At 37.4% G+C, this 22,595-nt stretch overlaps 1 protein-coding gene across 2 annotated transcripts in view; it reads left to right on the top strand.

The window, feature by feature from the left end:
- The window catches only part of LOC140136335 (uncharacterized protein KIAA0513-like), a 132,784-nt gene that overhangs the window by 82,818 nt on the left and 27,371 nt on the right, over positions 1-22,595 (top strand). For both annotated transcript variants that reach the window (XM_072158061.1, XM_072158062.1), the window contains 2 exons: positions 5,656-5,732; positions 10,792-10,861. In XM_072158061.1, the coding sequence (XP_072014162.1) occupies positions 5,656-5,732; positions 10,792-10,861 (147 nt within the window). The remainder of the gene's footprint in view (positions 1-5,655; positions 5,733-10,791; positions 10,862-22,595) is intronic.

The following is a 22,595-nucleotide window of genomic DNA, read 5'->3' as shown; positions in this document are numbered from 1 at the left end:
CTGTTGAGGACAAAAATGTTTAATGACCCATTCCAGTAATTTTTTTGACAGCAGCTTTTCCACCATATGGGTACCTAATGAATTTTATGGATGAAAAATATGTTAATAATTGAACTAACTGTGGCCATGATCAACAGCACAGGTCATGCATACATGTCACACAGTCAATGGACAATGTTTCTTTGGCCCATCACATGTCATATCATGATGCAGCGAAGTATCATTTTAATTTATGCTTAACGAAAAATCATGAGACCTTGATTAATTTGAAAATTTAATTTTCAAAGTGATAATGAATTAAATGGATGTATCCAGAGATCTATCACTATATTTTACTTGGTGAGCAGAGTGACTCTGAAGGTTAATGGTTAAAGTTAGCTTAGGATTAGAGTTAGGTCATTAGGGATAAGATAAGGGTTAGGATTAGGATTAGTGTTAGGAATAAGGTTAGGGTATATGAGTATAAGAATTAGAGTTATTGTTAGGTTTTAGGTTAGGGTTATGTTTAGGGTAAGGATTAGGACTTAGGTTATAGGTTAAGCTTAGCGTGAAGTTTAAGGTTATGGTTAGGGTAAGAGTTAGGATTGGGTTTTTGGGTTATTGGGTTTTTGGACTAATGACCCTTCAGTCTATCAACTTATAACCAAATGCTTTCCAAATTATCTGTCCCAAAATAAAAGCCAAAAACAGTATCTATTTGTTACTGTATTTTGAATTTGGAAGCAGACTGATTGTGCTTCCCAAGGTAGTATCTACTATGGTTTTTATCTACAGACACTGCGTTTTTACCTGGGAGGACATATATGTCAGCTTAGGCCTCATAGGAGAATAGAAATACAATGCTGCATGTGGGTTTTTTTCTGTATTATTTTTCAATTATTTTTGGACTTTTGATGATTTTGCAGGATAATTTCTTTTAAAAAAAATTTAAAAAGAAAAGAAAATAGGGACAAATGTTTTTCTGCACAATTGACGATGACCAGAGACAAACCTTTGTTGCCTATAATATGTATTATCTCCTTCACAGGTCAGTCTGACATTATGCTCTGTGACACGTTGAAGCACCCTTCACAACAACGGCCTCTGTAAAAGATATCCCATGTCTCAGGAGAATGGTGTGCTCCAAAATCAAATATTTTAACGAAGCTCATTCTTTGCAATTACATTTTAATTTTAAATGTAGCATTTTCTTGTTAAAGTGGTCAATATGTTTTCAAGTGTATGCTCCATTAATTGCATAATCTTTATAAATATTGATATCTCTTCAGTTTTAGGAAAAAATGAATCTTAATGTAGACATTCTGTTTACAAAAATTAGTTACACCAAAAAAGTACTTCCGATAGTAGGATATGTTCTTTAGTATGGATAGAGGGACACAGAATGACCATTCGTAGATGTATTTGGAATTGGGGAGATGTCCTGCATTGAATATCAACTTTTCTATATATTTTGTTTTACTGTGCAGTGGACTTTGCTGGGTTGTCACATAAACATCTATGGATGGAACAGCACATTAGTACAAAAGGTCACTAGTCTTAAAGGGTTATAGTTGCAGTTTAGGGCATTTTATGTTAGGATTATAGGGTTAGGGATAAGGTTAGGTTTGGGGTTAGCATTTGGGTGTGTGTTAGGAATAGGGTTAAGTTTGGGTTAGTGTTAGGATAGGAGCTATGGTTAGGTTTTGGGTTAGGTTTAGTTGTAACCTCTTTATCCCAGTTTTCATAATTTGAGTATGGTTTCACTTGCAACAACTTGCATTGTTACATGGTCCAATTCTACAATATCCCGGTATCAAGTTGTACATTACAACCTTGCCATCGATTAAGTTTCGTCTTCTCAAGTAGACAGGTTTCATCATGTGCTTATGTATGCTTCAAATGGAAGACATCTATAGAATGTTTGTTGACAATGCTTTAAGGGTATGAAAACTGATATCTGTATGTATAGGGACAGTCTGTCTATAAGGTCCCAATGCAAAATGGTATCTTTTTTGTTTGCCAAGAGTAGCTGAAAATGTCAATTCATTTCACAGATGTCGGCATAAGTATGTTACATAAATTGATCTAGAACTAGCTCTGGTCGCGGACCGCCTCACCCATGAGTGAAATGAGCAGTGAGCGAAGCACTCTTTTGTGCTATTAAATCTCACAGTGTATCAGAGGGCACTATAAAGTCAAAATTGCTCAAATTGATCTGAAAATTCTACTTCACAACACAAAACACTACTTGTATAAAAGGAAAAAAATCACTAAAAATGCAAGATTTGAACACACAAATGACACAATCTTTCCATGGATATGCCTCAACCACATAAAATAAAGATTGATGGTAAAGTTATGCTCATTGAAAAAAGAGGTGTGCTGTCTATTTATAAATGATATATTTTAAAAAGTAAATGGATCCTTTTTGTCTGTGGATGAATCTGCTAAATTCTGCAAGGTGAAGGCTAATTTCCTGGAATGCATTGGTATTATAAGGGTAATTCACTCAATTTTATTATTTATGCGGTATTATAGGCCCTAATTTAGCCTCCCATTTCTATCCAAGTAATGGGGTTGCTTTTCAAACAACGGAAAGTGTGTAAAGTCTGGGTGTATGATGGTTTTATTGGATCAAAGATGATTATAATGAATAAGTGGCAATAGAATTTGGAATGGAGAATGATGACTGCAAAAAGCAATGGGGCATTTCTATACATGTTTTTGTCTCTCATATCAAAATCACTAGAGCAATATAACTCATTATTATTTTCTCAGAATCTTCCTTCATATACTTCATATACCCGGGCAAGATACTGCAGACATATACAAACGTGTATGTTGCAGAGTACTATTTTTATATGATAATAATAATGTACCTCTATAGGCCAGTCAAATTAAGAAAATCATTAAGGGTTTAACCCACCACTGATTGCAACAGAATACATTTAAATCGCTATTCATTTCAGAAAAGCATATTAAATAACACATCAAATGTCCCTGTGGAACAGTGCCTAATTTGCATGAATCCAAAATGGTTGCTTATGGCATAAGTTATGCAGGGGTGAAATTTAAAATTTCAAAGTTGGTTGAATCTTGTTAAAAACCATACCAATGTATTGCTCTCATCATAAGGACTCCAAAAAAGTATTGTATAGTTTGACCAGTCTCCAATATATAGTTATTGAGTTATAGGCAAAAAGGTCAAAGGTCAATCACAGTTGACAGCCAACTGGTCTCAAATTGTTCCTTTGGCAAAAATATATCAAAATGAGAAAGGTTGAGTTGTTTTGGGTGTTTTGTTACATAAGTAACATTACAAAATAGGTCAAGGCTAACACAAAATGGAATTTGATATTCTTTGCCATGTTACCGACGGTAACACACCACCTGAGATATGGCAAACTATTCTTTTTTTAAATGTTTTTACAAGCTTGAGACCATTTTTATCAAAATCAGATCATGATCGAGACCTGTCAAATTTGTAATTTAACTAAAGGATTCTGAATATATTACACATCTACCTTATACTAAACACTTCATATCAATAAGCAAGATTGGTGTTGAATATATTTTACAACTATTATCATACAATACAAGAAATTTGAACTGAGCCATTCAATGTGGACATTTGTTTATAAGCTCCACCCCAGTTTTGTTTGATATCATGATATGTACAGGCACATTCAATTTCTTTCTTTTAAAAAAAATTCAAGTGTGCTATGACTTGTAATCATTATTTTAATTCTATGTTGGAGTGTGCTCACCTTACTAAGAAATGCAGGGTTGCCACAAATTTTCAGCCCATTTTGTGGGCTTTTTGTTTGTTTGTTTGATAAGGCCAAAAAAAAAAAAAAGGTTTGTCTCAAAGCTGACGAGAAATTTAAAACAAATGCGAAATGATTTTTTTTTTTTTTTTTTTTTTTATTACGCCGAAAATACGAAAATAATAAAATAAAAAAAAAAAAAAAATTGCCTACCTGGCCCTCTGTTGATCAGATTAGGTCAGTTCAGATTGTCATGTAATTTGTGAATAACTCACTGAACTGCCGGCCCGGCGCGGCGTGAGTCGAAGAAAAAGTGACAAAAATTTGACCATGAATTATGTTTTATAGTCAAAATATTCCACTAATTCGATTAATATAATGATATTTGGCCTAAACTTGAACTCATTTGAAATGAAATGTCAGTTTTATTGAGTTTTTACACTCATCCATGTGCTTGCAATGCTGCTGAATTCTGCACTTTGGCGAGTCGGAACTGAATTTTATTGAATTCGGCGAACTTTTATGGCATAAAGCAACATTTTTATAGTAAGTGCACTGCTTGGAAACTTTCTTAAAAAGCGAGATAGTTGGTTTAGAATCACGGCGAGAAAATGTTGAGAAAAAAGTCTGATTTTCGCCGATTTTTCTGGAAAAACTATAAAAAATTTTTTTTTTTGAAATAAAAAATTTCCGCATTTGTTTTTTGTCAAATCGTGGGATTTTACAACTGCGGGCGTCAGCTTTGAGACGAACCTTTTTTTTTTTTGGCCTAAGGCATACATGTATTTAATGCTCTGCGTGCTAGCCATATAGACTTCAACATAAAAAGTTCAAGATTTTAGATATTTTCTCAAAATATCAAGAGCTATCTTAAGAACCACTGAACTTTACTTTATGTTTAATATCATGATTATGTGCAGTAGCGCAATTTGGTGATACAATAACACATTTGGTAACTCTGCATATATGAATCTCCCAGAGCTCTGAATCTATCATCATAGCACAAGCAGCCTGTAGTTAATCTGCAATATATTGCTGATATATTCTCTAATATGAAAATGCCAATGCTAAGAACCTTTCTGCAATAATATCATCTGAGCAGTTCAGATGCAAAATTGTGCTATATAGTACATCACATACTGTTGTATCTCAAATGGCTGCCTTCTGCAATTTTTATTACCATTGTTGTATTTCATGTTGTTATGTTATATTTCAGCATGCTTCAATCTTTCTTTCATGTATGGACATGAGGTTGTAATATTGTGATAATACTTCAAAATTGATATGTATAGTTTATTTTACAGTGTATCTCATCACCGTTATTAATAAAAAAAATCACAAAAGGCAAAATTATCAGATATCTGGCGAGGTCTGCTTGTTCTCTGTTGACATGGGGCAGTCTTCAGTGAACAAATCTTTTCAGAGCCACCAAACCTTTTACATCAACAAATAGGTGAGGTTTGCTTGTTCTCTGTTAAAGAGGGGTCTTCAGTGAATGGCTCTTTTCAGAGCCATCAGTAGGCAAGTGATGGCTTACTTAGGTACACACTCCCCCTGTGGCAGATTTTGGAAATATCTACCACAGGGGAATGTTTTCATACACTCTGAGAGAAATTCAACCTGAATCTTCCACTGAGGAAAGGTGAGTTTTAAATGGAGCTGGTAATGTATCCATTCCATTTGAAATTCATACTCCCCCTGTGGAAGATATTTCTAACATCTTCCACTGGGAGTGTGGATTTTAAATGGAATAGCCTAATATAGGTTATTTTTTTAATATCAATCAAGGGTTTGTACAGGTCAGCACTGATCATATCAAATGTGTGGTGCTTATGACACACCTACCAATATAAGTTTATTAAATTTCCCATAATATTTTATGTCCATTTGTGTTTTTGTTTTTTTCCAGATGTAATGAAGCAGATGATTTCGGTCCAGCCAAAAGTCTCATGAATATGTGCTTCACTTTTTTCCATGAATCTGAAGGTATGTATATTTGTCTTATGCTATGGAATAGAGTAAGACAGTAGAATCACTGCTGTCCGTCTGTCCGTGTGTCTGTGATTATAGGCCTATATTCTCAATCTTATGTAAAAAAAGTAGTCATTATTAAATAGCAATAAATGTAATAAGGTGATATCATTGCATGACATTTTTGTTGAAGTTTGTTCAGCATAAAAATTATATCGGATTATGTTTTACTTTTGATGTTATAATCGGAAGTTAAAATTATTTTGATGATTTATTTAAGTTCAACTTTATACTGCCTTTTCAATTCCTGGTTTTAGTTTTGATTTTTAGAAATTGTATCAAATTTGGCAAAGTTTGGCAAACAATTCTCAGAGGCACATTCCTGTCCAAACCAAACTTTTGACTTTTTAGTTTAATGTGTATAAATGTCCGATGTCAAATCTTGATGGTTTAAAGGTTTTGATTAAAGTAGAGAAAAAAGTATTCTAAATTTTGCAGTATAATCTATAAATAATGAAGAACATTGAAATATTCATGAGTGGCAATATAAAAGAACTGTACTGACCGCTGAATCTGAATTGGCCTCTTGTTTATCTGTTCAGAGTACTTTGACCTTGGTTATTTTCACCCGCTTTCAAGTATATCATTAACACTATAAATATCTGGATTATTTGGAGGTTAATGACTGCATCAGTTGTTTTGAATGTATTGTAAAAAATCAACATTTTGCTTTTGAACCAAGGAATACCCTGAGGACAGCCCTGAAGGAACAAGTGATACATTAACCTCATTCACATCCATCACTTTTCATTTATTTTGATTCATCTGAATCATATATCTTTTCGCCAGCGCATAGGGCGCTGGTACCTAATTCTGAGATGGGGTTTGTGTACACTAAAGATTAGCTAAGATTATAGCCTTCTTCTATTGGTATGAATTATTTTTTTTACTTCTCGTGGTGGAAATGTTTTTGATGTCTGCTAATTCGATTTGCAAGGAAAAGAAAGTATGTTTTGCCGTTTCAACGAACGAAAACGATCGAGTATTGCCAAAGTTATGTTTGAATTAATTATGACTTAAAAAGTTATCATAGGTTAGGCCTACACATATAAACATAAACTTGTTCAGCAATCAGCATATCAAAAAAAAATGACATGGTCAAAGCGGGGGAATGATCACGAGGTCATATCAGTGGACTAGTGAGCATAGCATGATGTTTGGTTGCCTGTGAGTGCATAATTGATATGTTGATAACAGATCTAATAATGTTGTGGAATCAAAATCTTCATTATATGGACCACATTGAAGTCAAAGTAATTATCTATCCTATCGTGTATCGTTTTATGGATAAAATTGACTCAAAATGTTATTGATGATATTATTGCTATCTTTAACATCAGTTTTGTCTTTTCAACGGGAAAAATCCGATTGAAAATAAAGTTTTTAGGGGCTAGCTATAATATTGAACAATATATCCCATATTTTGACATGCACTTATAGAAAATAAATAATTTATTGTCTTACTTTATAAATGATAAATACTGTAAAATGACACATAACTAAAGTGAGGCCAATTTCTATCTTTTTATTTGATTCATAAAATTACATTCAACAAAATGATTGAAGACTGAGAAAACACACAATGCAGACTACAGAATGGAGTAGGTAAGATGCCATGTCCATAGCTTTGCAGGAGTTTCGGACTAACAATCAACACATTCAAAAAATACAGTTTAAAAGTGAAGATTGTAGTGAATGATCAGTCCTTTATCATGTGCTTGCCACTATCTACTTTATAGTAAACTATACATTGCGAAATAATATAAAATTATTTTAAAATAAAATGTGCATGTAAGTTGAGTTAACATAGCGAATTATATAACAACTGCAGTGTATTGCTTGATTTTTATAATAAGCATGGGTAAAAAGCAGTAAAGACAAAAATACAGAACAATTTGGAGTAATGAATTAAAGAGTTGACAGGAGTTATAGGAGTTAATGTGTTTTGCTGTTTCAGTGTGCATGTTCTCACCATTGATGGTTTGGTGAACTGTCATGTAACATGGATGTAAGCGTGATCCTAAAAAATGCCTTTCACGGTGACCCAAACTATTTACAAGACCTCTTCTGCATTGACGCTGGCCTTCCCTTTTAAAGGGAATTTTTATTCTTTCTAGAAAGAAGAAGATATACTTACCCCGGGATACTTACTTCATTTTAATTTTCCATTTAAAAACAAGCAGGCGAGGGACATGCCACTATAGCAACCAATTACACTAGTGCATTAATTATGCAATATCCAAATATGGTAGTCAGCGTGTTTGTAAATTTTTTGAGCACCTATCACATATCACACAACCCGGTCATTATAAAGTGTACTATTATGTGTTCAGTGACATATGTCCTTTGTGACATAATATGCTGAATTCTGTCCCATTCACAAAGGATATACCACTGCCAATACAGGTGTCTTCAAGCAAAGAACATCAACTCAACAGTTGGAATGTCTCAAATCTCCCAACTTACGACTTTTACACTCATTTTGTGGGGGCAGGTCTCTAATGTGATTGGATCCCACACATCCAGTTTATTCATGAGGTATGAGTACTTATTGAACAATAGAGAAATACAAACCAAAAACTTGTAAAAAAAAGACAATAGTGTAAGGGCTTATTGGGCTAATCCATTTAAAGTCCGCACTCCCCATCTAGAAGATTTTGGAAATATCTTAAACTCGCCCTCCCTTTGTGGAAGATTCAGGGAATCTTTCTCAGAGGGTGCATCAAATTTACATGGAGCTGCCTATAAATGTGTTCATTTCATTTTGAAATCTACTCTCTTGTGGAAGATATTTGTCCACACTGTAGTATGGATTTAAAATGGAATAGACCATTTCAAAATCAGATTTTGTACCCAGGCCCGTAAGTAGGGGGGGGGTGCGGGGGGTGCGACCGCACCTCCCCAAATTTGCAAAAGTATACAAAAAGTCCCAAAATTTAAGAATTTGTGAGCGTAGTGAGCAAAAAAATCAGGTTTTTTACGTTTTTTGGTCAAAAAAGGTCCAAATTTGGGGGAAAAGTCCACTTTTCACAAAATTGCCCCCCCCCTTTGGAAAAAGTCCACTTTTTCAAAATCAGCACCCCCCAAAAAAATCCTGCATACGGGCCTGTTTGTACCTATGTATTCAAAACCCTCCCCCTTCTTAAATAATTTCACATTCTGCAAATGCGCATTAAGATCACTTCTTTTCAACAATATCAAACAGAGCTTGACTCTGGAGCTACTCAACAACTTTAAAAATTCAGTTTTCAAGGCCACCAATAAAACTTGCCTTTTGCCTCTAGAGTAAATGTGATAATCAATTCCTGTTTTGTCGTTATAATTTTGGCCCGCTAAATTTGTTTCCATTGATTATAAAACTCAAGTTACACAAGTCCTGTAGCTGCGTGTCGTTCCTTACGCATGTAAAATCTCAATCTTATCCCTATATGCAGTGTTGCCAGAAGTTTACAGTGCCAGGCCACGACAAGGGCTCTGGTAGCCCAAAATTTTCACTTAATGCACCCAATTTTCAGAATCACCCAATTGGGTGGGAAAATATACCTAATTTTCCTAATTTTGGGTGGATGTTGGAAACAAATTGTTTGAAATCACCAAATTGGGCGGAAAAGTAATTGGTTGACCGATTTTGCCAGCAGCAAATTATCATTATCAATAATTATTGCTCTTGAAGCGTGCAAAATTCTTTCCCAGACATGACATTTTCTGGTTTTCTGAAAGTATGTTTTCTATCTGAATTGCCAAAAATAATCAAAATGATGCAAAAAACAAAATGGCATGATGATCGCAAATGCACCAATTTTTGTCAAGTGGCAGCAAGTGATCTTCAAGCAGCCCAATCCAATGGTTAAACATATTTTTGGCATCACTGTCACCATGTGCTCATCACCTCAAGCAAATATGATAAAATTTGTGAATACAGCAATGCTAGACAATTATCTGCACACAACATTCTTGCACACTCGTTCATACCCTGTGTTGGTATCTGGAGGTTACATATGTACTGGGTAGTGTGTGTTACTGTGCTACTCCAGATTTCAGAAAAAATACAGCACTAATTTTGGGGGAATTAAAAAGTATTATATATTTTGCCCTAGGATTGAACTATGTTTTATTTGGCAAAACAAGATAATATTTTTGTTGCAATTAAAGTCTCACAAAATGAGCAGAAAGTTGATGGGGAAGAAAAGAAGATATAGTTCATTGAACATGCCAGAAAACAATTGAACACATAAGAATTCTTCATTGATATCCCGGGGGGGATCACTCAAATATGAGAGTGTACGCATGCGTGACCAAATTGTTTTCAAACACCCCCTAAACAAGTTTTACCCCACTTCAATATGGATATAGGTGTAGGGCTGGCACTCTCGCACTAAGGGGCATTCGGTGAGAGCAAAATGTAAAAAATATGGGGTCATTTGGGTGAGAGCATGATTTTTGGCATTCGGTGAGAGCAAAATGTAAAAAATATGGGGACATTTGGGTGAGAGCATGATTTTTGGCATTCGGTGAGAGCAAAATGTAAAAAATATGGGTCATTGGGTAAGAACATGACCCTAAATGGAATCTTTGGGTGAGAGCCGAAACAGCGCCACAGAAACCTCAAAAATTGAATTTCTAGTTTTAAATGGCTTCAATTTCTTTGTTTTTTCAAAATAAGTAACAAAATCAGTGATAAATGAAAGTTGCTGTTCAAATTGAACTTGTAAGGGTCTTTGGGTGACAGATCAAATGGAAAAATAGGGGTCTTCAGGTGACAGAGCATGTGTTTGTAAAAAATATGGGGTCTTTGGGTGACAGCGATGCTGAAAAAGAGGGTCTTAACAGCCCTACATATGCGTCACCTCCAAAATTGGAGTGCCCCTCGGCCAAGATTACAGATTGCATAAAGTCAAATGTATTGTACCTTCTGAGAAATTAATTCAAACAGAGCCAATGTAAAAGTAACATCACTTCCTCCAATATATATATGTTGTGTAAACATTTTGTTTTCTTTGTTATTTTTTCCCAGGTTTTCCTGTATCAAATGAGACAGTAACTAAAAGTTTCCTATACACACATCTCACAGAGCAACCTATCTGGTAAGTGAATAATGAACATTATCAGGGATGGAAATCTTCCTCAAATTTCCTGAATTCTTGAAAAGGTGCTACAATTATTGATGCAGTGCATAGAAAGCACAACAGTTGACCATTGGCTGATGAATCTAAGATTTTTAAATAGACCAATAATTTGGTTAAAATTGTGGTTACTGTCAGACATGGAACTGAAATAGGTTGAAAGGAATAACCGTTGATTTCAAGCCAAGGGGAAAGCTTGTGCCCTTGTTACTAGTAGTCTATGGTTAGATCAAGCCAGAGAAGATTTATAAGCAGTCCCATGGTACAACTGAAACATCCAGGTACTTTAGAACAAATCTAGTAATCACACCATTCTTTACTCTTGATTCCTGTTCCAAAGTCAAAATTTCAAATACTCAAAATATGTTCAAAATTTGGGTTGATAAGCGTTTTGAGATGATCTCTGAACATTACATCGGTACCCTTTTCAAATGAGCTTATTTTGGTACTATTGACCCACTTTTGAATGAGAAATAAAGGTCGAAAAGTACAAGAAATAGAAGTAAAAATTCCAATTGAATGAACACATCTGCCAACAGCTGTACGCGATCCGACTGCGATAGTTTGTCGCATTATTTCAAAGTACAATGCGAACGCACGACCATCATGGATATAATAATGAAAATACTAACCAATCATAAGTGAGTTCGCATGGTTGAAATTCACGCTCCCTGTGTGGAAGATTAAATGTCTTCCATAGGGGTGTATGGATTTGAACTGAAAAAGCCATTGAACACTCACTGCAAGAATCCAGCACATTTTTTTTTTCAAATCCGTGTTAAGAAGTACTGTAATAATTGAAGCAATACTAATCCTTGTGGGCAGTGTTTCATTCCGCATTATATACCTCGTCAATAGATTCCTGTCATCTGATTGGTTAAAAGTGCAGTCATTGAATTAGCTATGCCCTCCTTTTTAAGAATTTTATAAAAACTGAACTATTCCCCGGGCAATAGTCTTTTAAAAAGACTATTCCCCGGGCATAGTCATTTTCACATCACGCGGCGTGCGTCCCGATCAAACTCTACGCGATAGCATGTTCAAGCATTACGCACGCTGGCGCCAACGCTGCCTGCCAGTTGCGGTGACGCGATCGGTTCATAACGAAAAACTTTCTTTGTAAATTTGATCATGGCCTAAGATGACCAATAAAATAGGCCTTTTAACCAATCAGATGACAAAAATCTATATTAATGAGGTATATAAAACAAATATTGACTGCTTTATTCGGGTTATGGTTAAAATTATAGGCCCGCGGTGATCTCAAGACCATGTTATATACCTCATATATAGATTCCTGTCATCTGATTGGTTGAAAGTGCAGTCATTGAATTAACTATGCCCGCAAAATGAACTATGGACCGGTCCATGGAAATGAACTATGGACCGGTCACGTGCGTCACGATCAAACTGCTAAATGATATTACTTAAGAATCTTAAGATTTGGTATATAAAACAAATATTGACTGCTTTTTATTAGGGCATGGTTAAAATTATAGGCCACGGTGATCTCAAAACCATGACTATGCCCGGCGTGGCCTCGGTCATAGCATGGTTTTGAGATCACCTTGGGCCTATAATTTTAACCATGCCCCTCATAGCAGTCAATATTTATCTATGCCCGTGCAACGGGGCATAGATATTGTATTTGTTGTGTTTAGTCTTCGACTTCTCCTTCTCCTTATCTATGCCCGTGATAACGGGCATAGATATTCTGCTTATGCTCTTTATTCTTCTCCTCCTCTTTCTTCTTCTTCTTCTTCTTCTTCTCCTTCTCAAGACGCTTCCTTTGCACTCCTCTAGCTCAAGAACTAAAGGAGCTTCGGGGCCCATACTTGGTATAATGATGGCCCATGACCCCTAGATACATCCTAGGGTACCCCCGACCCCAAAGGTCAAAGGTCATGGGCTACAGGGGGCAATATGTGTAAAATTTGAAACGTCTCTAGCTCAAGAACTATAGCGCCCTCAGGGTTCATACTTAGTATATTTATGACCCATGACCCCTAAAAGTATTATATGTTAGCAGTGACCCCAGAGGTCAAAGGTCATAGGCTACAGAGAGCAATATGTGTATATTTAGGAATGTCACCATCTCTACGTAAGAGGTATATAGGATGTCAACCTTGAAGGTATATAGGATGTTAGCCTTGTGATTATCGCGCTATTGCCAAGGATACTTAAATCAGGATGTGACAATAGCAGCTTATTAGCATGTGTCCAATTGATTCTTATGTATATAGGTATTGTTATAAAGCTTTTCCAGATGGAGTATGTAAATTCAATGGAACAGCCATTAAAGGGACACTCCGTTTTAGGATTAAAGGGGTATTCAGATTTTTTGATTTTTTTTTTTTTGATTTTTTTTTTGCATGGAACATGTTTAATGATTTATTTAAGGAGGAGCGCCCTCAAGCGTTTACACAGCAAATGCAATTAAAGGTGCATTCCTTGATTTTCAAGTTGATATTTTAATATTTTAGTCAGTATACTGATAGCCCTTTTAGAATCAAAAATATTACAGAGTATCAGGGTGGATTAAAGGTGTCATGGTAAGTTAAGGGCCGAGGGGGGGATGGAACCGACATTAAAGGGACAATCCGTTTTGGAATTAAAGGGGCATTTAGATTGTTTTGGATTTTTTTTTTTTTTTGGATTTTTGTTTGGAACATGTTTGTTGCATTATTTAAGGAGGAGCGCCTCAAGCGCTTACACAGCAAATGCAATTAAAGGGGTATTATTTGATTTTAATTAATTAATTTTAATTTTTTCGTTGGTATACTGATAGCCCTTTTAGAATACGGGTGTCATGATGGATTAAGAGTGTCATGGTGGGTTAGGGTGGGAAACACGGGCATAGATATTCGTGTTTGGTCAAACACAACTGTGCCATCTAGTTCTCCTTCTCCTTCTCCTTCTTCTCAAGATCAGTCCTTTGCACCCCTCTAGCTCAGGAACTAAAGTAGCCCCTGGGCCCATACTTGGTACAATGATGGCCCATGACCGCTAGATACATCCTAGGGTACCCCCGACCCCAAAGGTCAAAGGTCATGGGCTACAGGGGGCAATATGTGTAAAATTTCAAACAGCTGTAGCTCAACTACTATAGCGCCTCAGGGTTCATACTTGGTACAATGATGGCCTATGACCCTAGAAGTATGCTATGCTAGCCGCAACCCCAGAGGTCAAAGTTCATATGCTTTAAAAAGCAAAATAGGTACGACCGGTTAACACAGTGTATCGCAATAGGTAGCATTTTGGTAGCTACCTGTATTTGCAATGATGAAGGCTTCAAATATACGTCAAGACGTACAATGGGGGTTAAGAGGTTAACCGCTTAAAGGGACACAATGTTTTTGGATTAAAGGGGTATTCTCCAGTCTGGTGGTGTTTCAGAGAGAGTGAGGGTCTCATGGAGTATAAGAGAGAGTGATGGCTTGGTGGGGTATTAGAGAGAGTTTGGGCCAGCCTGGTGGTGTTTTAGAGCGAGTGAGTGTCTGGTGGATTATAAGAGAGAGTGAGGGTCTGGTGAGGTATTAGAGAGAGTGTGCGCCAATCTGGGGGTGTTTTAGAGCTAGTGAGTGTCTGGTGGAGTATAAGAGAGAGTGATGGCTGGGTGCGGTATTAGAGAGAGTTTGGGTCAGCCTGGTGGTTTTTAGAGCGAGTGAGTGTCTGGTGGTGTATAAGAGAGAGTGAGGGTCTGGTGGGGTATTAGAGAGAGTATGGGTCAGCCTGTTGGTGTTTTAGAGCGAGTGAGTGTCTGGTGGAGTATAAGAGAGAGTGAAGGCTTGGTGGGGTATTGGAGAGAGTATGGGTCAGCCTGTTGGTGTTTTAGAGCGAGTGAGTGTCTGGTGGAGTATAAGAGAGAGTGACGGCTGGGTGGGGTATTAGAGAGAGTTTGGGTCAGCCTGGTGGTGTTTTAGAGCGAGTGAGTGTCTGGTGGAGTATAAGAGAGAGTGAAGGCTTGGTGGGGTATTAGAGAGAGTATGGTCCAGGCTGGTGGTGTTTTAGAGAGATTGATGGTCTAATGGGGTATAAGAGAGAGTGAAGGCTTGGTAGGGTATAAGAGAGAGTGTGGGCCAGTCTGGTGGTGTTTTAGAGAGAGTGCGTGTATAGTGGAGTATAAGAGAGAGTTAAGGCTTGGTGGTGTATTAGAGAGAGTATGGGTCAGCCTGGTGGTGTTTTAGAGCGAGTGAGTGTCTGGTGGAGTATAAGAGAGAGTGAGGGTCTGGTGGGGTATTAGAGAGAGTGTGGTCCAGTCTGGTGGTGTTTTAGAGAGAGTGATGGTCTGGTGGAGTATAAGAGAGAGTGAGGGTCTGGTGGGGTATTAGAGAGAGTGTGGGCCAGTCTGGTGGTGTTTTAGAGCGAGTGAGTGTATAGTGGAGTATAAGAGAGAGTGAAGGCTTGGTAGGATACCGTATTAGAGAGAGTGTGGGCCAGTCTAGTGTTATGAGCATTACATGTATATCAAATAAAAGTTTAAAAACAAGGGGTTTCACATGGTGCTCACCAAGTTTTCTTTTGTGAATAGGGGAAGGGGGTTAGGTGTGGTCATCACGGGCATAGATATTCGTGTTTGGTCAAACACAACTGTGGTTTCTAGTTGTATACTGTAGCCCATAGCATATAAATCATAAGAGATTAGCATTACGGTGAGGTTTTAAAGCTAGGGTTAGGTTTGGTTATGTTTGGGGTTAAGATTAGGATTATAAGCATAAGGTAAGAATTATGATGCCACCACTATTCTAAATTTGCTATGATTTTGAAGAATATATTCAGGGTGAGATTTACCTAATATTACTCAATCATTGCATTCCCAAATATCTAGAGATTTTACTAATAATGACTTTCTATAAGAAGTACAACTATGAAAAAATCATCAAAGTAAGAAAAGGTAAATACCAGATTAATTAAACTACTGGTTGCTCCACAAATGCACCTAGCTGTCTTTTGTCGCAAGTTCATCAGTGTTCATGCGGGTAGAGTGAAAAGCATGATAATGTTGGCTAATAAATTGTCAACATTATAGATAAGCTTTGGTAGTATTTCTTTCATATGTTTGAAAATGTTTTTATGATCTTTATATTCTATCATCCAAATTTCTTGGGTTTTTAAAACGTTCTAGATGGTTTGCTGGGATAAGTACTTGTGTGAATATACAGCTTAGGTATATGTAAGCCAATATTGAATGACACAGATTTGCCATTTTGGAACAATGGGAAGAAAAGTATAAACCTGCTATTTGGCAGCCCAATTGAGTGACTTTTGAAGATTTTCCCTGCAACTTTTGGCAATTACCTGTCCCATAGAAACCAGTGGTTAAGAAACAATTTGGGTGCCTTTTTAACATTGGTGCCCATGACTTTTGGTAGTTTTATGTTCTGTATGGAGATAAAATGGAGATAAATTGGGAGCCTTTTTCAATGATTTGACCTGCTATTCGATCTGAAATTTTTGGCAAGCCTGTCATAAGGGACTGATACAGAAAGCCATTTCCTACTATTATCATTTATTTGCCACTGTCTACAGTATTGATGGAAGAGCACCATTAATCACCTTTGTGTCATCACAGTGACCTCCATTCTATAGAAGTGAGAAGATGGGCTGTTCCAGTTGAAATACATACACCCATATGGAAGACATTACCTTAAGTCTCCCACACAGGGAGTGTGAATTTCAAATGGAGTCCACCATTCAGGTGACCTCATATGAAATTCACACACCCTGTTTGGGAGATTACGGTCATGTCTTCTACAGGGGGTATATGAATTTCAAATGGAATAGCCCTTTGTCAATTCAAGACAGCCTACTCCCAGAGCCTACCTTTTAATTTCTCTTTTTTTTCTTGATTTATTTGTCTGTTTGTCTACCCTACCTACTCTCTGTGTTAAAAAATATCAGATTACTAGTTGTCTTATATAGGTAATTACTTTTTACACAATCAGCACTGCTGAGCTTGTGAGCTGTAAAATTTAAGAAAAACTACAGAAATGTATATTTAATCATGTATCCTGGTACTGTATAGCAAATCCTCTATACTAAAGCTATTAAAATGTGCTTTTTGGCAGATACTGGGAGGGATTTTGTGGGGTTTTTTAGGTTTTGTGGCCCCACACATAAATGTGGGGCTTATGTTATCGCCCAATGGTTGTCTGTAATAGCTGTTTAGCTGGCTGCCTGGTTGTCTGGGCGGAAGCAAATTAATTATTCCACTCTGTAGCTCCAACGCAATAACCGATCAACTTCAAACAAACTTGGGATGATGATAGTGGCCCGATGTGCTGTGTATTTTTATGCCTCCACCGCGAGGCATTCTGTTTTTGCACTGTCCGTGCTTCCGTCCGTCCGGATGCTGTATCTCGGGCATGGGCGGATTGACTTCAGATTTTCAGGATAGGTGGGTCATGGCCAAAACTCTGGATACTTTTTTGGGGGATAGGTTCAAGGTCATATACTGAGGTCAAAGGTCATTTGAGGTCAAACAAGGTAAACTTGTAAATTGGGTCTCATATGAACAGTTCAAATCCTATTGCAACCAAACTTGAGTCATAGCTGCACTTTCCAAACCCTCATACATTGGTGGTGATATAAGGTCATATACTGAGGTCAAAGGTTATTTGAGGTCAACTTGTAAAATACCATTATTTTGAGACTTTTGGTTAAAATTTGGTCTCATATGAACAGTTTAAATCCTAATGCAACCAATCTTGGCTCATAGCTACACTATGGAAACCCTCATTTATTTTTCGGGGGACCTTTTTGTTATGCCTCCACCACGAGGCATACTGTTTTTGCAATGTCCGTGCTTCCGTCCTTCCGTGCTTCCGTCCGGATGCGATATCTCGGGCATGGATGGGCGGATTGACTTCAGATTTTCAGGATAGGTGGGTCATGGTCAAAAACTCTGGCTACTTTTTTTTTTTGGGTGAGGTTCAAGGTCATATACTGAGGTAAAAGGTCATTTGAGGTCAGAGGGCCCATTTTCCTTATTTACCTCTTTTCTCGGCGACTGGGGGTCGCATGTTCCTCAAACTTGGTGGGTGGGTGCATCTTGACCCCAGACAGAACAAGTTTATATTGGTTAGTGGGTCAAGGTCTCCTGAGGTCATGCAGGGGTCATCTGAGGTCAAATTAGCAAAAATAGTCATATGGCCATGAAACTTGGTAGGTACAGTCAACATTTAGAGCCTAATTTTTGGAAGGTCATTTTGGGGTCATCTGGGGTCACCCAGGGGTCATCTGAGGTCAAGTTAGTAAAAATGGTCGTATGGGCATAAAACTTGGAGGGTAGAGTCAACATTCAGAGCCTAATTTTTTGAAGGTCATTTTGGGGTCATCCAGGGTCACCCAGGGGTCATCTGAGGTCAAATTAGTAAAAACTGTCGTATGGGCATGAAACTTGGTGGGTACAGTCAACATTAACAACCAATTGTTTGGAAGGTCATTTTGGGGTCACCAGGGGTCATCTGAGGTCAAATTAGTAAAAACTATTGTATGGGCATGAAACTTGGTGGGTACAGTTAACATTTAGAGCCAAATTTTTGGAAGGTCATTTTGAGGTCACCAGGGGTGGTCATCTGCAGTCAAATTAGTCTAATTACTATATGGGCATGAAACTTTGTGGGTACAGTCAACATTTAGAGCCAAATTTTTGGGCGGTCATTTTGGGGTCATTGAAAGGTTGTTTTGGGGTGTTCCAGGTGTCATCTAAGGTCAAATTCAGTCTCCTCTTTTATTTATGTTTGTTTGTTTACCACTTAGTTGACTTTTAGCGTTATAAGATTTGTACACATTTAAATCGGCCCATGGTGGAGGCAACCCACCGAGAACCGCGAATGCTGAGAACCGCGAAAGCCGAGAACCGCTCTAGTTATACTTTGTTGCATGTAGTCCTACAGGGGGCCCATTTTCCTTATTTACCTCTTTTCTCAGAGACTAGGTATTGCATGTTCCTCAAACTTGGTGGGTGGGTGCATCTTGACCCCAGGCAGAACAAGTTTGTATTGGTTAGTGGGTCAAGGTCACATGAGGTCATCCAGGGGTCATCTAGTAAAGACTGTCATATGGGCATGAAACTTGGTAGGTACAGTCAACATTTAGAACCAAATTTTTGGAAGGTAATTTTGGGGTCATCTGAGGTCAAATTAGTAATAACTGTGGTATAGGCATGAATCTTGGTGGGTATGATCAACATTTAGAGACAAATTTTTGGAATGTCATTTTGGGGTCATCCGGGGTCACCCAGGGGTCAACTGAGGTCAAATTAGTAATAACTGTGGTATGGGCATTATACTTGGTGGGTACCGTCAACATATAGAGCCAAATTTTTGGTAATTTTGGGGTCATCCAGAGGTCATCTGAGGTCAAATTAATAAAAACTGTTGAATGGGCATAAAATTTGGTGGGGAAAGTCAACATTTAAAGCCAAATTTTTGGAAGGTCATTTCAGGGTCATCAGAGGTCATCCACGGATCATCTGAGGTCAAATTAGTACAAACTGTCGTATGGGCAGGAAACTTGGTGGGAACAGTCATTATATAGAGCCAAATGTTTGGAAGATAGTAAAAAAGTAGTGGCTGCGTAGGTTTGAATAATGATGAGTAAAAGAGTCCAAGAGCAGAAATATTTGGTGTCAAACCACATTTGTATAAATTTATTTGCGTAGCAAAATTAAACACACAAATTTTCGGTCATAGACCTTTGTCAAGTGATCAAATTTTTGGAAGGTCTTTTTGGGGTCACCAGGGGTCATCTGAGGTCAAATTAGTAAAAGCTGTCGTATGGGCATAAAACTTTGTGGGTACAATCACCATCAGTCAGGTAATCGTGACAGCCGAGTCGTCCAGGTGTTATCTGATGTCAAATTCAGTCTGCCCTTGAGGCTTGAAACTTTGTATCAACTTTTGAGTGCCACATTGCTCCCTTTGGTGGAGGCATCACGGTCGACGCTGTGCGTCGAAAACCGCGACATCCAAGAACCGCGGTCCATCTAGTTGTGTCTTGTAATTTGCATATTTATGAATATTAATGAGCATAATTGCATATTTTGCCTACATTTCCATTCATCCACTCTGCAGCTTTAACACAATAATTAAGTTTAAAAAAAAAGATTGCTTGCTTGTCCTCTACAATTTGTTGGGTCGGTTGGTCAGGAAATCTTTTTCCCCCGATTGCACTCCCAAGTTCCTACCCTCTCGCTATCATCGATCTCACTTCCTACACTTGTCTTACTTCCACATTATCCATATTGCTGTTGTATTATACCTCTAATAGTGGAATTAATTGGAACGCTGCAATCCCGGTCAAATAAAACTTACATACATGTACCAAGCTTGAACATGTTGACGTGCACAGAAATACAGCACTGTATATGCCGCCATGTTTCTTACATGCTGCCTGCAGACCAACGAATGTTGTGTTGATTTTGTTCAAAAAATAAGGGGCTGTGAAATAATTATGAGCCTTGGGGGAGGGTAAAATTGGGGTGGGGGCAAGAAATTTTTGGCAAGCCGAAGGGGGGGCAAGCAATTTTTGGCCAGCCGAGGGGGGAGGGGCAAGCGATTTTTGGCTCTAAAAAGTCTTAGGAAAACAGTATGGAAACGCTTTAATATGCAAATTAATTCCTGCTTGCTGCGCTCGCAACATATATCTACACCAATTAAGGTTTGCAAATTGGGATCCCAAGAATTTGGCATGTGTAAAGGGGAGGGCAAAGATATTTTGACGGGCCAAGAGGGGGGGGGGCCAAGTGATTTTTGGCAGGCCGAGAGGGGGAGGGCAAGCGATTTTTTGGCAGGCCGTTTGGAAATTTTACCCCACCCCCATTTTCCGAATCATAGCGTACCATGCCGGGCGATGGCGGGTAACAAGCTCTATGGAAATGTGCCGGGTGATGCTGTTACCTTTGCTTTTCCTTTAATCTGTTATCCGGCATGATGTTTGCTGTGGAAACAAGAAGGGTAACAATTTTCTGGGTACTATATAGAAGAGATAACCATAAATATAACCACAGTGCTAGAATTGCTTTCCGGACTAACAGGTTTTCTGTATTAAATAGCGGTGCATTGAAGAATTCAGGCGCCACAACACCTAGCTACGCTACTGATGCCAGGGCTACATCTAAAATTCATAAAACCATCAGATCTCTGCATTTTTGGCCCCCACACATATGTGGGGCTTATGTTATCATCCAGATGGTTGCCTGCCTGTCTGCCTGGTTGTTTGTTTGGCTGCCTGGCTGCCTGCCTGTTTGTCCGGGTGGAAGCAAATTCATGAATCCACTCTGCAGCTCCAATGCAGTAACCTATCAACTTCATTATTATGTCTTCAGAATCCAAAAAACACATATTTGACCAAAAATCGTGTTTTTGACCAAAAATCCCATTTTTGACCAAAAATCATGTTTCACATTTTTGACCAAAATCACAATTTGAGCAGAAATCACATGTTTAAGCAAAGTTATGTTTTTTACCAAAAATGTTTTCTACTAAAAATCATGTTTTTTTACTAAAAATCATGTTTTTTTACTAAAATTCATGTTTTTAACCAAAAATGATTTTAAAGACATAATAATGATAAAATTGGACGGATACTTCTCGCATGATACCTGAATTTATCGATCTCACTAGAGTTTTCAAATATCATGCTCGACTTTGTCTCGCATGATATTTGAAAACTCTAGCTCGACCGATAAATTCAGGTATCATGCTCAATTCGTCCAATTTTATATCAAACTTGGTTTGGTGATTGGATATGGTGGCCTGGTGTGCTGTATAGTTTTGTGTCATGTTATTTGCATATTTATGAATATTAAAAAAAAGCGCAATATTAATGAGCTTATTTGCATGTCTTGCCTACATTTTCATTAATCCATTCTGCAGCTTAAATGTAATAACCGATCAACTTCTAACTTGATATTGTGATAGTATATAGTGATTGAATGTGCTGTATAGTTTTAGTTTTGTGGTATGTTATTTGCATATTTATTAATATTAATGAGCTTATTTGCATATTGCATATTATTATTATTATTAACAAACCGTTGTTATTTACACACCTTTGTGTGGGGGCCACCTTAATTGCAAACCGTGTAATTCTAGTTAAAAGTACATGTGGGCTAATGACATAGTGTGTAAGTTATAAGACTGAAAACGACCATTTTACTAATGTTGAATGAAAGTGCAGTGTTGTTTTCTTTTTAAACTTAAAAAAACTTGAGAATTCTAAACTTAATAATTTGTTTTAACTGAAAATTTTACAGTATGTGATTAAAAACAAACATTGGTGGCACTGAAACTGAAACTTATAATTCCTGTAGTTTTCATCATCATACTTACTTGCTTCATTTTGTTTCAATTCCTGTTATTTTATAGTTGGCTAATATTTATTTCATATTCCGTTTGATCTATCAAAACTACTACAAAGTTTCATAGTGTACTGATCAGTTTTATCTCTTTACACATATATGAAGCATTTGAATTCAAACACTTATTGTGCAATTAGTTTCTACAGTGTTCTTAACCATCGTCCTGATCAAGCTATTCCATTGAAATCTGCCATACCCCTGTAGCAGATTTACGATTAGGCTTTCAAATGTTTTTCAAATGGAATTGGCTAGGGTTAATTATTTGGCATACTTTCTCTGAATGTGGTTTTTCTTATTATCTTCCACAACTGGAGTGAGTATTGCAAATGG

The sequence above is a fragment of the Amphiura filiformis genome, chromosome 16 (genome assembly GCF_039555335.1).
Source record: "Amphiura filiformis chromosome 16, Afil_fr2py, whole genome shotgun sequence".
Taxonomy (NCBI): Eukaryota; Metazoa; Echinodermata; class Ophiuroidea; order Amphilepidida; family Amphiuridae; genus Amphiura; species Amphiura filiformis.
This window is presented reverse-complemented; position numbering and strand designations above follow the sequence as displayed.